At 38.7% G+C, this 16,196-nt stretch overlaps 1 protein-coding gene and 1 long non-coding RNA gene across 3 annotated transcripts; one reads left to right on the plus strand and one right to left on the minus strand.

Moving 5' to 3' along the window:
* Positions 1 to 1,336: 1,336 nt before the first annotated feature.
* Positions 1,337 to 11,057, minus strand: LOC121900664 (regulator of G-protein signaling 4-like). Of its 2 annotated transcripts, XM_042417131.1 has the most exons (7): positions 11,035 to 11,057; positions 8,138 to 8,362; positions 7,701 to 7,814; positions 6,801 to 6,866; positions 5,559 to 5,623; positions 3,928 to 4,091; positions 1,337 to 2,707 (listed from the first exon to the last, which is right to left on the minus strand). In XM_042417131.1, exons 2-7 carry the CDS (start codon positions 8,179 to 8,181, stop codon positions 2,462 to 2,464), a joined length of 699 nt encoding a protein of 232 aa, XP_042273065.1. In that variant the 5' UTR covers positions 8,182 to 8,362; positions 11,035 to 11,057; the 3' UTR covers positions 1,337 to 2,461. The 2 variants fall into 2 exon arrangements, with proteins under 2 accessions (XP_042273065.1, XP_042273066.1); XM_042417132.1 differs by lacking the exon at positions 6,801 to 6,866.
* Positions 11,058 to 15,091: 4,034 nt separating this feature from the next.
* Positions 15,092 to 15,444, plus strand: LOC121900814. The gene is made up of 2 exons (XR_006097095.1): positions 15,092 to 15,199; positions 15,300 to 15,444. It is a non-coding gene; the product is annotated as an uncharacterized LOC121900814 (long non-coding RNA).
* Positions 15,445 to 16,196: the final 752 nt, after the last annotated feature.

Consider the following 16,196-nt stretch of genomic DNA (forward strand, 5'->3'; position numbering starts at 1 on the left):
CACAGAGGAATAAGATATATCAGACTGTGGATACACACTTGTAAGTAAGTCAGTTCATTGTTGTGTGGTGAGATTTGTTGACATTAAGAAAAATATAGAGAATCCAAACCCTCTGACTTTGTCATGAGTATGTTGCATGCTGAGTTCAGCATTTATCACAAAGCACCACTGTGCCCACGTTGCAAAGCATTCGCACCCCACAATCTGCCCCGTTTTAAGGTCCTATTCACAAAAGATTTCGATGATATGCTGGCGCAAACACCCTCGTAAACTTTTGCAACTGGGAGCAATTTACCCTTGTTTTGCATCTGTTTGAGTGAGCAAAGCAATTTCCAGTTTTTCAGGCTTTTGTCCACATTTCAGCACACAGATTAGTCTATAATGAAAACTGCAGAGAACACAAAAGCCTCAAATTGCACATCTTTAATTAGCAGAGGTGCACACACACAGAGCTCTCTGATATAACAAAACAATTTTCACATATTTTGCTACTTTCACTTCTGTAGTATTTCACATCTATAACATAATCTACTGAAATGTCCATCAAAATAAGCTACAGCTATTAATGTGACTCAGGCAGGTCTGAAATGTGTTACAACAATGTTCAGGTGAATGTATCCGGGATTTCTCAGAAACATCAGTACTGATGTTCTATCTGCAGCATCACACAGCAGCTGAACTGATAAGTGCGTCTCCAAACTGAGAAAGAGGCTGTGTGCATTTACGCATGCAGGTAACTTCATTAACACCAGATGGGTCAGTATCTGATGGTTATTAATATTCTGTATTCTGCTACACATCAGGTCAGCTGTTACACACAGATTCCAGGTTTATACGGTGGAATTGTTTGTAATAAAGCGGCCCCTTATTGTTCCAGCTCCATCAGAGCTGTCAGGACATTTCTATTTCTAAGTAGCTGAAAGTCACGCAGTTAAAACTATCTGAAGATGCTAATAACTGCACCCTAAATGTGTGTGGCATTAGTGCTGGTGTTTGTGATTTAGACTGTTCATGCAACAAGGCTTAGTTACATAGGAATTTACATCCATGCAAATGGCACAGAGGCACCATGACGCTATTTGCTTAGCAGCACAGTTTGCGGTGCATTTCACCCTCTGTGGGTGCTTTGTGAATTAAATGCTGTCTTTTTGGCTCATTTGCACAGGTTTAGCAGCCACAAAAGCCGTGCAATCCTTTTGTGGATTTGGCTCTTAGTCTAGTTTCAGATGTGCACACTTTCTCAGAGTTCGATGAACCACACGCAGAGTTCTCATTATCCAACATATATCATTTATTCATGAATAGTCACAGATAGGATATAAATAAAACAGTGACATAATTTAATTAATTTCTACATACAGTATCTAGCCTGCAATCAATCACATTATACATTTTAATAAAACATTTTAGTATGCAAGGCCACCAAAAGATATTAAAGTGAATACACTATTGTGTACCCTGCAGAAACAAACAGTAATAAACATCTGAACAAGACAGTTTAGACTTAGAGGGGATCAATCAAATGAATCACCATGAGTTTCATTATTTCTCCTTATGTTTGGTAACACTGTGGCATGCAATAGGAAATCAATACTGCACTAAAATATAAAGCATTCTTCAAATTCCAACTAGAAATGCACAGAGGCAACATTTGCACAGTGTAGAGATCATGTCAGTATGTCTGTAGAGCATGGGCAGTCATTTCCATGACAAAGTTTTGAGATGCTGTACAAATATGTATCAAGTACGCAGTAGAAAGTTAAAATTTTAGCAAATGTAAAGCCTTAAACTGTCTGAGTCAATATGATGGCACTGTTTAAAAGTATGAGTATACTAGATTGCTTACGGCCATAAGTAACTGTCTAATCTTAAAAATAACTTGATAAACTACTTAAAAGATATACAGACAGTCTACATTGTCATTACTCAGATAAAACAAATTGTCAACACTGTTCCCTTGACCAAATGCAAAATGTTGTTTGAAGGTGTGTCTTTTGGGCAGAGGTAGTTCTGGATTGTTTTCTGTTATGACTATCAATATAACCTGGCCATGAGCAGGTTATGTTTTGCAGTGAAAACAGAAGCAAAAGCTAAGCATTCATAATGCAAACATTTACACGTCCTGTGTATTTATATTGTACATTAAACTATCAAATGTTTAATCTGTCACTATTAACCACTGAGACACTGAAACATTTAACTTTTACTAAATTTAATACAGAAAAAAACAACCCTGCCTTGTATAGTTTGTGAGTCCTTGGGAAGCAGGAGTCAAATGATCGAAAAAGAACAACATTTCACATTAACCTTTAAGTCACCTTTAAGTTACCTTGTAAGTCACCGAATTTCCCTAAACTCTAAACACTCTCCACAAAACAAACCGATCTTTACCAGTGTCTGTCTGTCATATACGTTTTCAGTCTTTGGCACTTCCTTCTAGCCTTCCCTTCTTTCTTCCTGTTTAGGCGCCACCTGCTAACGCCTGCCTGTTCTCGGTACAGTCACAGTTACTCTTCTTCTTCTTCATCTGAGCGATGTCGGAGTGTGTCTGAGACAGATCCTGGATCAGTTTGGAATTGAGGAAACGCCTGTAGGAGTCTTTCTCCATCAAAATGTAGATCATCTTCTGAGCCTCGTTGAAACAAGAGGGGCAGGCGTTCTCCATGTTCTGTCTCGTTTCTTCTCTGGTGGCTGCGTCTAGGTTTACCTTAACGTGATACAGGAGGAGAAGAAATGATGGGTTAGGATGCTGAAGACAAAATCTATCTAATCTCAAGAGCATGACCACGGGGAGGGCAGGGAATGATAGTGCAGATAAACACAGATAAACCTTTAAGAGACCACTGAAAATGCCACAGTTGAAAGAAAAAGTGATATAGTTTTTATATAAAATGGGAAAAAACATCTTTTTTATCCCATAGACTGTAAAGATGGACAGCACACCAGCACTTTCTGCTGCTATACAAAAGTGAAACCAAAATATCTAATTTCCAGGAGCTGCCTTCTTGCTTGTGTGACATCATTTGCAACCAGAGTCTACGCAATAGAGTCGGGGGAGCAGGATGATTGTCCCGCCCCCGCGATGGAGCGGTAAACCAGCCAAAACCAGTCTGTAACTAGCAGCTACAGCTGGTTGTGAATCACAAATGGAAACTTATATTAGCGTCTTCCTCCGGTGACTGCTGAGGCCTTTTGACTCATCTTCAGCATCTGATGGAGGTTTGAGAGCGGCTGTCAATCATGACATCACACCCCACTTTTTATATCATCAAATGACTAATGAAAAATGAGTACTTAAACAAACATCAGTGTAATAAGAGCTATAATAAGACCTACCTAAACTGATAGAAACCATCTTCAGGGAAAATGTATTTGAAGTGCACTTTGATTTTTTAGTTTGGCCTATGAACCATCTGCTAACATGGAGGGGGCGGGATTTATGACCTATACTATAACCAGCCATTAGGGGGCGATCAAAACATTTTGGCTTCACTTCTGGGGAGCTGTCATGTCGTCTATCTTTATATTCTTTACATTACAATCTTTAAATCCAAAGACATAAACTGAATTGGGATCCAAATTTCTTTCATCCATGACGCACATCCAACTTAGAGTTAGAGTTTTAGTCTTTAATCAGGCAGCTAACCGAATTGTCATCAGTATAGCAGTGTTATTCATGCGTGTATCCGCAGCTTTGTGAAGTATTTAATTAAGTATTCACTGCACTGAAGGAGAATATGCACTTGCATTAATAAGATTTACAGCAATGCCTTTGAAGTGTGTTTCAAAGGCATTCTTTTCTCCTTTTCATCACCTTTGCTATCCAATCCTCTCTATCTCCCTAATTACAAATCCATCCTTAATATCTTTGCATTTTCTCGTACTTTGCAAGCTCGCTGACAGTTCGGTACAGACAAGACTCATTACCTCATTAGGAGAATCAGCCTCAACGTATTGCTGGTAGATCTGCTTGGCTCTGGTCGCCAACTTTGAAGTCGTGCTCTTCTTGTAGTCCTCGCAGGCGAGCCAGAAGTCAATGTTCTCCTCGCTGAACTCTGATTTCAGGAAGCTGGTGAAGACCGTACGACCCGCTGAAACAAAGAGAAAACAGAGAGACATTAATATCCTGTGCACCTTATAGACCTTTGAGTAATTACAGTTAAGAATCATAACATAACCAGAAAGCTCAGACTCAACAATGCCTTTTTATGCTTTGTGTCTTTAGATTTGACAGGACTTTGGCCGGATTTTCTGGCTGTAGAAATTTGTTAGAATATTGAGCAATTGATGCAAAGAGTACTTCCAATTTATTTATCCTCCTACAAGAGAAAATAAACACAGCATGGAGAGAATCCGGGAAGCATGAAAGCACTGTAATTATTCTGAACCATTATATTCATCAAAAAGATAATAATACTGTCAAACCTAGCAGCAATAATTGCATCCTGATGATTTTAGATACACAATACAAATTAGTGTTTTTCTATTAAGCAAACCAGCCAATCCTATCCTACATGACTAACAGAACAGAACAGAACAACATACGGGGGAGACAACTGAAGCCAAGATGAGATTAAAAAAAAAAAAAGAAAGGAAAAAACGATTGGAGAAATAAAAAAAAGCTGACAGATGAAGTCAGAAAGGCAGAAGGAAGACATGATGATGATGTTGGAGTTCAGTGGATAGGGTCATGGAACGTAGCAGGTCAGAACTCAGCTGGTTCCCGCAAGGCCATTGCTCCCCTTTTGTGTCCAATCACACTCACACACACACACACACACGCACAAACAAGCACACACTGCAATTCAATTCTCAGGGGGCTTATACACACACATACAGAGACATACACACTCGGCACTGGTCAGCATGCCCTGAGGGGCTGTTCGGTGCCTCGAGACACGTAGCAGAAGACCAGAGCATGAGAAAGTGTTGTATGTGTGTAGGTTTGTGTGTGTGTGTTCCAGCCTCTTAACTTTTCCATATACATCATGATCACAGCGTATCAGAACAGGATGATGCTTCTTAATTAGCACCAGTATAAAACCAACACTGTCAATAGGTCATGAATTGACTGTATTTTATGTAATTTGTCTTAAATTGTTGCAATTAAATACCTTGTCAATTTTACAAAAGAATTACTAACATTAACCAGCTTTTTTAAGACTTTATTTCATATTTATATTTAATAATTTACTTAATGTTTTCATCTTGTGTCTTTCAATGAGTGGAAAAGATTGAGCACTCATTATTGAGATCACCAAAACCTTTCCGGCGACCAATAGCAAAGAATGTGAAGGTCAAAGCCTTGTCTGATAATATTCCCATGATTGCAGCCCCATCATATCACATGAGAACATTCATATTTAGTTTTTTTTTTTTTATAAACCCCCTGAGAGAGATTCCGCTGGAGATCTAATGAGTCAAGCATCCGCCTGACAGTTAGGATCAGTATTATTAGTATCAGACAAGGTCCGTTGGGTTTGCTTTGAATTTGAACGTTAGCTTTGTTCCTGTTTCGGTGACATGTTTCAGGTGTGAATCTTTAATGTGACACTCACTCTCGCTGTTCATCACGTGGCTGAAAGACTCCTTCCATTTCTCTACCTCAGCTGCAGTAGGCACCCTGAAACACAGACAAAAAAAAACGTTTTTCTTAATGAGGTTGCACAGACTTCACATTGAGAATTATACAGAAAAGATGCAATTTTGATGCATGATACTATTTGCATGTAACCAATGAATAACACTGCACAGGGATGCGCAAATGTTTTTATTTTTAATCATCAGAAGCATGTATTTCCATACATCATTTTGCATAAAACTGTTTATGTGGTTGTATAATAGTAATAATAATAATAATAACTTTTGTAGCTTTACTTCCTCCACCTAATAGGTGCAGATACCAAGCTGCTGTCTTGCTGCCATCCCACCCAAATTAAAAAATCTGTATTTAAAATATTGTTTTCTGATTTCCATCATAATAAGACAGCTTTGTAGGGAGGTTTTTTCCTTTTGTTCTAAGATGAGCATCCAGATGCTTGCTGCAGTGACCAATAATGGCAGTAAATCTAATCATACCAGCCTGCGTCATGTGACATTAACACAGCAGTAATAGCAATAAATGCAATAATCCTTCCTTAAAGATTGCATCATCACCACGCAAACATCTGAAATAATGACAATAATCAACACCTGTTATCCCAATGAGAGAGGATGTACTGTATATTCATTGCACTACAATAAAACACGTCACATATGTTTTACAGCATGTCTGTGTTGTGAATGGAATGAGTGATATTGCAGGAGAGCTGAATATTGATAATCTATAAGTGTGTCTGAATGAGTTATATGTTGCTGAAAGGGAAAGGTCAGGGTAAGTGTTGTTGATGTTAACCTGCTCATAAAGACCAATAAGAGGCATCCTGAGGAAACACAGCCTGAGGACGGGTCATTGAGTCCAAAATAAGATATAATGTGTTCTTCAGCAAATGTAATTATATCTCTAAATTTAAAGGGAAACTTAGGTATTTTTCAACCTGAACCCTATTTTCCCATCTTTTTGTGTCTAAGTGACTAATAGATTCAATAACTTGTGAAATTGATCCGGTATTGAGCGAGAGCGCTGCAGCCGACAGCTACAAAACAGGCTGCAATGTAATCCAACGGGGCAAAAAGCACACCGTCAATCTATTTCCATTAAAAGTGCTTGTTTTTGTCACTGAAAGGTTCAGATTGTTATTATAAGTGCCTGAAAACATTGTGGAAGGGACCATACAGAGAAATAAAACTTTTTTCTTTACCTTTTGCTTGATCCGGTCTGTTTGTTATTGTGTCTAACCGAGTCTCGCTCAGGGAGAAGTCTTGTTCTGGAATGAGATGGGAGAATAGGGTCCAGGTTGAAAAAGTTTCCCTTTAACCATCCACAGTAATAGTAATTAAGGTAACATCAATTAAGGCTTTAGAAATCTTCTCTATGGTGACACAAACGAACAGCTGCGGTGCAATTACACGCCTGAAATGAGATACAGGCTGTTTTCAAAACAAAACAAAGCACCACTGAACCAAAAAAAAATCAAAAACTCAAGCAGGAAATGATCTATTCCCCAATAAATGAAATAACTTATCACAAGTGCTTCAATTCAAGCTCTCTCTCTCCACAGTAGCCCATTAATCTCATTTGTCATCACCCCTTCAAATAATTCATGTAGAAACGTCAAAATTTTAGTTCGGGGCCAAACAATGTGACTTGTGTCCAAAACTGAGTAAGAATGAAAGTAATGGGTTTGGAAGCATAATCAGGGTGAATAAAAGGCATTTAGATTGATGAAAACTGGCTTCATACACTCATATTACAGTTCCCTCCTATGATGATTAATGAATAATTTGTTTATTATAAAGCAGTACTTATTTTATTACAAAGAAAATCTTTTTATCCTCCCAGTGGCTGCTTATACATTCACCTCCATCATATTTCCTGACTTTTTCCCTTTAGACTTCCAGCTGGAAATACAATACACAAATCCCTTTTAATGAAATAAAAACAGAGCTTCATTCAAAGCTTTAATCATAATCTTTGTGAATGTGCTTTAATTGGGTTTTTTTTAACTCCTGGATGAGCAACTTGAAGTCAGATCTATAGAATAAACACAAACCGGAACAAATATTTCATCCGCATGAACTAACAGATTAGTTCTTCTGACCTCTTTGCGGCGGCAGCGGCAGCGGCAGTCTTCTCTTTCATCTGCTTCTGATCCGCTGCTTGGTGTTCAGGCTTTTGAAGTAAGAAACTTATTTTGTGCTTGATGTCTTTGGCACTGCGGAGAAGGCAGATGAGAGGACAGTGAGTGAAAAGCAGTCAGAGGATTTCAGTTTGTTTGCATTAATAATATTTGTGCAAAGACTTGTATGAAGATCTACTTTATGTGAACAACTGCCAACTGGTTCCTCTTTTTCTTTATTTTAACTGCTGATTTCAGTTAACTGTCCGGTTTGAAACATCAAGTATCAATAAAAAGATGAAGCGGATAGAATCAGCGTGTAGCACGGATAGTTTCAGATATCAAAAACAACATTTTATTACGTTTGCATGAATATAATAAAAGCTTGATCCACCTGTTGTTCAAAGTATTTGTCTTACCTTTTCAAGCATGTTGCCGGTAGTGTTGCAAGTCCTTTACACATGGTGGAATGTCAAAAGATCCAAAGTCAGTGTTGTTGTTGTAAATGTGTGGCAACAGTGTGATTGCAAGCAGCAGCAGTGTCTTTATAATGTAGCAGTGGTCTTCAGTATTAGACAGCAAGCTGCTGATGTCTCCACCCCCAGCAGTGGTTTTATACCTCCACAGTGCACACGGAGGGAAAACTGACCAATCACACCAGACAGGGAGAGAGAACGATAGAGAGAGAGAGAGAGAGAGAGAGAGAGAGAGAGGGTGAGGAAACGGGGGGAAATGTACAGCAGATGGGACTGTGTTTAACCCAAACAAAAGGTGTTTTCCACTTAGGGAGGCGCGTCAAGCATTTGAGGAATTACTGAAGTCATCCCTCTCTGGGAAAAAAACAGAGAGCTGTGTCAAACTGAGCGTAGATAAAACCCACACTTGGATACTGTTACTAGTCTGTGTTTTCGATGAATTTAATGAGTTGTAATTTGTCTTTACTGGTGGATAATGACATACAGCAGTTGACACTTTACGGTCAAGCAAGCGATAAAACCTAACGATGCTCGGTCACCACTCTATTCTATACTAACTGTATACAGCATAATCTATACTAACTCTCATAGTGCACTAATTGTTGTACCTTTCTGCTTTGTACTGGACAGGAAATCACGTCATATGTGTGCAGACAGACATCAATCAAACTGCGATTTCGTTATGCTAACCGACAGTTAAACTTCAGAAAGAATCAAAAATATAATTCTTTTCATATTTTATTTACCCTAAATGTTGCTGGAGCTGTCTCACCATGATCAACAAATTTGTTTTAATGTTTTACAGCTGTGAGTAGTCTATCCATTCTCTATGTGCATTGCATTGTAGGATAATAATGTCAATCAACAGCACTCTAATCAAGCAGATTTATAATGTGTCCCAATTCTATACTAGATACTGCAATGTGTTCAACATTGTATACTAATAGCCACAGTATTCTGTTTTTAGAGCTACTGTTGTATGCTAAAAACCAGTGCTGGGGAACCAGAGTCATCTATCACCTAGAAGTAAACAGCCAGTTGGATGATGGAGAGCATTAACACAGACAGGACTGTGTTTAGGAATCAGACTGTCATGAACTGAAATGGTTTATCCGACAAAAAGGTCTCAAATCAGTCCCGAGGCGCAGCGTGTCAATCAGAGGATAAAAGCATCAGTCTTAGAGTAAACTGTAATTACCGAAGCACAGTCCAGCCCAAGCAGCAGCGATCTCATTACAAACAGAATCAGCCCGATGAAGTTTTCATACCGCAGTTTCATTTCAAACTTTGTACACATGCGCCCTCATCGAAACTAAAAAAAAAAACACTTTGAAACAGACTTTGTTTTTAGCCATATTTTAGCCCACCTGTTGCCCATTTACCAGCAACACTAAAAATGCAAGACAAATAATAGAGGATGCCCTGAGGAAAAGGAAAAACACTGTTTGGCAAAAAATATTAACTCAAGTTCCACCAACAAGCTTTTTCCAGAGTGTTTGCTCAGTTGTCATCATCCATGACAACTGAGTTAATTTCCGTTCCCTGAAGACTTGAAGAGGTGTTTGATAGCTGCAGAAAAAGCTGGTAAATGATTCCAAGGTGAAGAATGAACTTTCACCATCAATTAAAAAGACGTCCAATTCAACCATACTAAAAAAATGCAGGTTTAGTTTCAGAATAGGAACAAAACAAAAAAAAATATGTCACAAAAATACTTTCAGATGAAAGTGACACAAATGTCAAAAACATTTTTAGTTTGTACTCTCTCTAGAAGCATTTTCAGCACTCACAGCCCAATGTTTTGATTAAAGCCAAAGCCAATCTCCTCCATTAGACATGCATGAGATGGATGTCTTAAAAACATGGCTGAAACTCCTTAAATTCAGGCTGTAAAGGGTAACGTTGGGGTCTTTGGTTCAGCACACAAAGTCTGTTCACATCCTGTCTGATACTGACCGTGATCTTTCCTAAGATAACCAAACCAAAGAGGCACTGACAAACAATGTCGTCCTGATGAGAGGGGAGCCAAATCAGAAAGCATTCATTTTAAAAAACAGTGACAATCTTGTTTTAACTTTAGGTTGGAGGACTGAGAAACAATCTTTAAACAACGTTGTTATGAAGCTCTTGCATGACAAAAGTACTATGCAACAATATCACCACAAATGATAAAAAATGATCACATAACTGCCACTGTCTGTAATATACAGTTACATGCTTAACTGGGATGTTTTCACTTCCCAGTTTCCACAGTTTACACATGCAGAAAGTTTCTGCACGGCAACACTGTGAGGAAAACAAATCACCTGCAGGGAGAGGCAGGTAGACCAAGAGTTTAAAATCTTCCATGTTTGGGTGTTAGTTTTCAGTACGCATTTAATAATCTTGTTTTGTTTTGTTTTTTTATCTGATTTTCAGTTTGAATTAAATTTTCAATTGATAAGCAATTTAGCTTCATCATTGTTTTGAATTAGGCGGCAATTGAATTTTATCTTCAGATCATTATCCTATAATATATAACTGACTCAACATCTGCAGCCTCACTCCCAGGTAATAGAAATGAGATTAAAGGGAAACTTCTGTATTTTTCAACCTCTTTTTGTGTCTTAAGTGACTTATGGGGACAACAGTTTTTGAAATTGGTCTAGTATTGAGTGACAGAGCTTCAGCCAGCAGCCGCAAAACAGGCTGCAATGTAATCCTTTGGGGTAATAGAGCCCCATCAATGTACGTGCACTAAAAATGCTTGTTTTTGTCACTGACAGGCTCAGATTGTTATTATAAGTGGCTGAAAACATTATGAAAAGGATCATACAGAGAAATAAAAGGGGTTTTTTTACCTTTCACCTGATCCGGTCTGTTTGTTATTGTATCTAACCAAGTCTCGCTCAAGGAGAAGTCTCGTTCTGAAATCTCATGAGAGTTGAGTTGTTGTTGAAACCTGTTCGGTAACACTAAGCTAAGCTTTCTGTACTCCACCGGCACTCCTCTCTCTCCAACTCTGTCACGGCGGAATATTTCCGTTTAAGCAATAGGTGAGCAGATGAAAGGTCAAAGTCTAAATGACAACCTTCTGATAAATGCATGCATGAAAATAAGCATCACCTCCATCTTTCCCTCTCTCTGCCCTTTTGGCACCTCTTTTACACATGACCTCATATCTGAATCTTTAGCCTTGATGAACATATTTTTCCTTTTATCTGATGCCTAAAAGCAGCTTGGATTCTTTTCTCTAAGTGATCTAAGAGCAGCTGAAGTACCTTTCTGATTTGTAACTAACATATGTGGACATTTAAGACATGGAGGACTGCCAAAGGTTTCCTTTTAAAAGAATAATGAATTCAAACGGTGTGGCCAATTTTTTTTTTTTTTTTTTAAATTACGACAATTTGAGAGGAGGTCATGATGGTTGTTTGGACATTTGGGTGAATGCCCTTCTGAATAATAAATGTGTTGGCTCCTCATCATCTTCTTCTCAAACCACTTTTCATCAAAAGAAAAAAAAAGCAACTTAACATATAAAATGAAAACAGCATAGGCTACACTCATGTCCTACAAATTATAGCAATAGCTATAACTGACATTTTCAGTTAGATATCCTTGTGCGCGTGTGGAAACTAAAATGGTTCAGATACGGCTTACGTCAGACAATTAACATAACCTGATTAGAGTAACAAGGACAAAGTCTACGTTGTATGGCACATGACTGAAGTAGCTGTGATGTCACTTACCGGACTTATCCAAAAACACATAACATTTAAAACTGATTGATGTGTTTACAACACAGCATTGCAGTATAAACATAAAGCTGCACTTATCAATGTTTTTATATTTGCAGTAGATGAAATGATATCATATAACGCCAGCTTTGCAGTGCCTCTAAGCCGCACAGAGCGTTTAACCATTTCTTGGCTCACCGTTTCGGTTTTATGACCTGAGGTTTTACTGTTCAGTTCAGTCTCATCTTGCCAGCAGCAGCAGCAGCAGCAGCAGGCAGCTGTCTTCAGTGGAATACCTCTGATAAACCCGCTGACCTGCCCAGCACCGAACACAAGCTGGTGAACGTTGTGGAGCGTTTACGTAGCAACAGAAGTGCCAGATATTTCACTCTGGTGTTAGTGGAGACCAAAACAAAGCTAAATGTAGAGTGGATATTTGGAAATATTTGCAAACACATTCCCCAGAGCGAATTTATAAGGTGATAATATGTCTCCGCAGCTTGTTCCGCCGCCCCAAGTGCCCAAACAATGACATCATTACATTTTATTTCTTTTTATGCTTCATTCACAGATGAAAAAATACAACAGAGTGGAAGAACTTAGAGTAATTAACACATTTTTATTAGCATACTGTCACCAAGGTACAAGGTGTAACATCAAATTTTTTGCAGACAAACAGCTGTCAACATCAGCATAAGCCAGGCATAAATAAAGCTTTACAAACATTTATGTTAATTGCCTAATACAGCAATTTTTTTTTTATTTTCATGCAAGACTACCACATTTTGTTTTTCCAATATGGTTTTTAAAACAAGGGTTGTGGGTCAGATAAAAGAGGTCTATTTGTTTCCTGTCAACGAGGGATTGATTATGAATTTTGCCTTGCAATCTCCTGTTGCTAACCGGCACTTATCCAGACAGCAGGATATGATTAAAGCACCAGAGGCCAGCTTTAACAGCAGTAAGGTGATGATGGCTCAGTGTGTGTTCCTGGTACACACACACACACACACACACACACGCACACACACACATTGCACCTGAGAAGCTAGCCCCTTCTCTCAACAGGCCTTTTCAAACTCATCATGTGCAGCAGCAGCAGCAGCAGCATCAGACTGAATGTGCAGGCGAGGTGTTAGGTAAGACCTGCTGAAGGACAATTTGCAAAGATGAAATACAAACATGAAGCTTAGAGAAAATGTAATCAAGATAAAAAGTTAAAAGGAGACAGCAGGTATACCAGTGTATGTACACAATCCCCACGGTATTCAGAAGGGATTGTGCACACCTCATGTGTGTATGAAATCCTGCATGAACAATTTGATATCAGTATAAATGTTTGCTTAAGAAGAAAAGGCCATTTCTCTTCTATGACTTGCCATACAAAAAGTCTGCTATGTATGGTCACTACATGCCACAATACTACAATTTGTACAGAGCAAACAACTTACTGTTGCAGGTTTTTCTTGGAGCCTTTCCAGCGAGGGAACTGAAACTGTATTGATCTATCTGTCTCTGAGGAGCGTTATTCACTAGATTATGACATCGGTTTGGTTTTATTCTAGTCATAAAGCAACCTACACATAACACACTTTTCCACATATTCACCAAAAAAACAACAAAAACACACAGATTCAAGCCATAAACATAAAACAGGCAGGCAGAAACATAAAATAAACTAAATATAACAAACAGCACATAAAACCAACTAAGCATTATGCTTGAAACTGAAGCATGATACAGGATAAAAACATTTATTTCTACAGTAATCCTGCTACATTACTGACTGAAAGCTTTGACATGTAGATAAGGTAGATACTCGTTATACAAGTTGTATATTTTTACTAAAATACTTAAAATACATTCACCTGCCTCTCCTCTTTCTATTTCTTTTTTTTTTTTTTACACATTATACTGTTGACATATTGATACAGAGCAAAACAGGAAGTGCTAAGTTGAAAGGGTTGCTTGATGAAAGACCAGCTCATGATTTATTAGCAAGATATGTCATGCTTGGACAACTTGGTCTGACCAAAACATATTTGTTTATTCATTGATTAGTTACTAAAAAAACATAATCTGGGCAGAATCACATTTACGTATGAATATATTTAGCTAATTAGTTTTGCTGGAAGTAAATCTGAGAGGAAATGGTTCTGCTGCTCTAAATCCACATTTTTTTAATCCAGCAACAGAGTGAGCTGTTGTAGGCCAAGCTGAAAAGACACACTGACTATGTTTGCATGCACAAAATATTACATTTTTTGCAAGACAATATTCCTACTAAGCTGTTTACATGGCTAATGAAAACGAATATTCCTGTTTATATGCAGAGGGTTTTCAGGGTTTCTCTCTGCTCCATTGAGAACAGGAATCACAAGATCTCTGCAGGCACTGAAGTTAACCAGCGAGGTGAAAAACATTCGTGAGCTGCTGTCTGATATTTATAAGTGATATGGATGAGTGATGTTGTAAAATTTATAGTTACAGGCACATCCAGTACCCAGTGGGTTGTCCCATGATGTTTACGTCACTGTTGAGTGTTTTTGGTGCATCATCACCGTCAGTCAGGATAATAATCAAACCCCTCCATCCCCCGTCATGGAGAAGCCGCGCTCTGTTTTTTCCAGCCCACCCACAACAGCTCTCCGCTCTCTCCTCTCGTTCCTCTCCTCTGTCTGACTTCCTGTTCCAGCATATGTCATTTTCCCTGTGCAAGGGGTAAACAGACAAGAGGTCGTGTGTCGCAAACTGCGCTAAAGTTCAGAATGTGCTGTAAACATGTCCAAATAATGCTCCTAAAACCAGAATAATACTGGCATATCCCACATGTCTTAATCGGAAAATGCTGCTTTCGGAATAAGGTCTGATTTGGACTATCCAAACGGAATATGCAGTTCACATGACCCGTATCAAATTCAGAATATTGTTATATTCAGAATAATAGAGGATTATTATTATTATTATTATTATTATTTGCATGTAACTGTACCCACTGCATCATGGCCTCTCCGCTGTCTCTCCTTTTGTTTTCCTTTGTTTCCCCAGTTTGTCTGTTTGTGTGTGTGCTTGTGTGTGCATGTGTGTGTGTGTGTGAGAGAGAGAGAGTGTGTGTGTGTGTGCATGTGTGTGTTCTTGCTGCTTGCCTGCTTTCCACACACCTACCAGCAATCAGCTCATCACCTCCTCAGAAAACACAACTGTCATGCATCAACTAATCACCTCTCCAGGATATCTACCCTGGCATTCTCCTACTCTTTGCCAGACTGTTGTTTCTGCCAGTGTGGTAACTATACCTGTCTTTGCAAGTTGATTTTTTTTTTTTTTTGTTAAGTTCCTCGTGTTTTTGCAACTGGGTTAATGTCTGTTTGTCCTTTGTGCTTCAGGATCCTCGCCAGTTTGCCTGCCTGCGTGTTTATTCTCCCTCATTACCTCCGTCAGCTGCGCCACCTCGCCATCTCCGTTCCTCCTTGTCAGCCAACTCCAGTCATCTCAACATATTTTGAAGAACAATAAATCTGTGAAACATCATCTGCCTCTGAGTCTGTCTTCTGCACTTAGGTCCACTAGTAAACTAATCTTGATGCACTGACCCACCAATAAACCCTCATACCTATACAACAAAATAGGTCAATTGCTTCCAAAATGATCCATATTACTGTTTAAAAAAGGATTCACATGAGCATGTATCCAATCTGCCACCTCAGATAATAGATAATAGTTAGATAGTTAAACTCAGGTTAGGCAAAGGTTGTCTTAATTGTTAAAGGGGACATATCATGCACATTTTACATAGTTCTATATTTATATTCTGGGGCTGTAGTGGAATATCTGTGCATGATTTACAATTCAAAAATCTCATTATTTATCTTTTACTGGCCCTGTATGCAGCGCCTCAGTTCAGCATCTGTCTGAAACAGGCTGTTGTAGCTCCTGTCTCTTTAAGGCCGATTAGCCCACTGTGTTCTGATTGGTTAGCTTTGGCTCGGGAGGCTAGTTTAACAAACAGTAGTAATAGGATTTTGCTTCTTTTTCTTGTTCTTTACTCAGAATGGAAACTTCTCCAATACATGTTCAAGCCTGAATCCGATCTGAAATTTGTGAGTGGACGAAGCGAATAACTTCAGCAACAACCTTAGCAACAAGGCTACTAAACGGACAGCCATTGGTGGGCATGCATGAGCAATCTGATGTCATCACGAGGAGGAAATAGATGCAAACGAAGCATTCAGAGCAGGCTGAAGCCCTGGTTTTTGACTGTCAGGGAGACTTTTTATATATAT

Source organism: Thunnus maccoyii, chromosome 7 (assembly GCF_910596095.1).
Source record: "Thunnus maccoyii chromosome 7, fThuMac1.1, whole genome shotgun sequence".
In the NCBI taxonomy this organism is placed as follows: domain Eukaryota; kingdom Metazoa; phylum Chordata; class Actinopteri; order Scombriformes; family Scombridae; genus Thunnus; species Thunnus maccoyii.

What these genes read in the sequence shown, in the direction of transcription:
- LOC121900664 (XM_042417131.1), bottom strand. Translation starts at nt 8,181, where the DNA reads ATGTGTAAAGGACTTGCAACACTACCGGCAACATGCTTGAAAAG. An exon ending in GCCGCTGCCGCCGCAAAGAG is followed by an intron (nt 6,867 to 7,700) that starts GTCAGAAGAACT and finishes ATCTCATTCCAG; the next exon opens with AACAAGACTTCTCCCTGAGC. An exon ending in CCACGTGATGAACAGCGAGA is followed by an intron (nt 4,092 to 5,558) that starts GTGAGTGTCACA and finishes TCTTTGTTTCAG; the next exon opens with CGGGTCGTACGGTCTTCACC.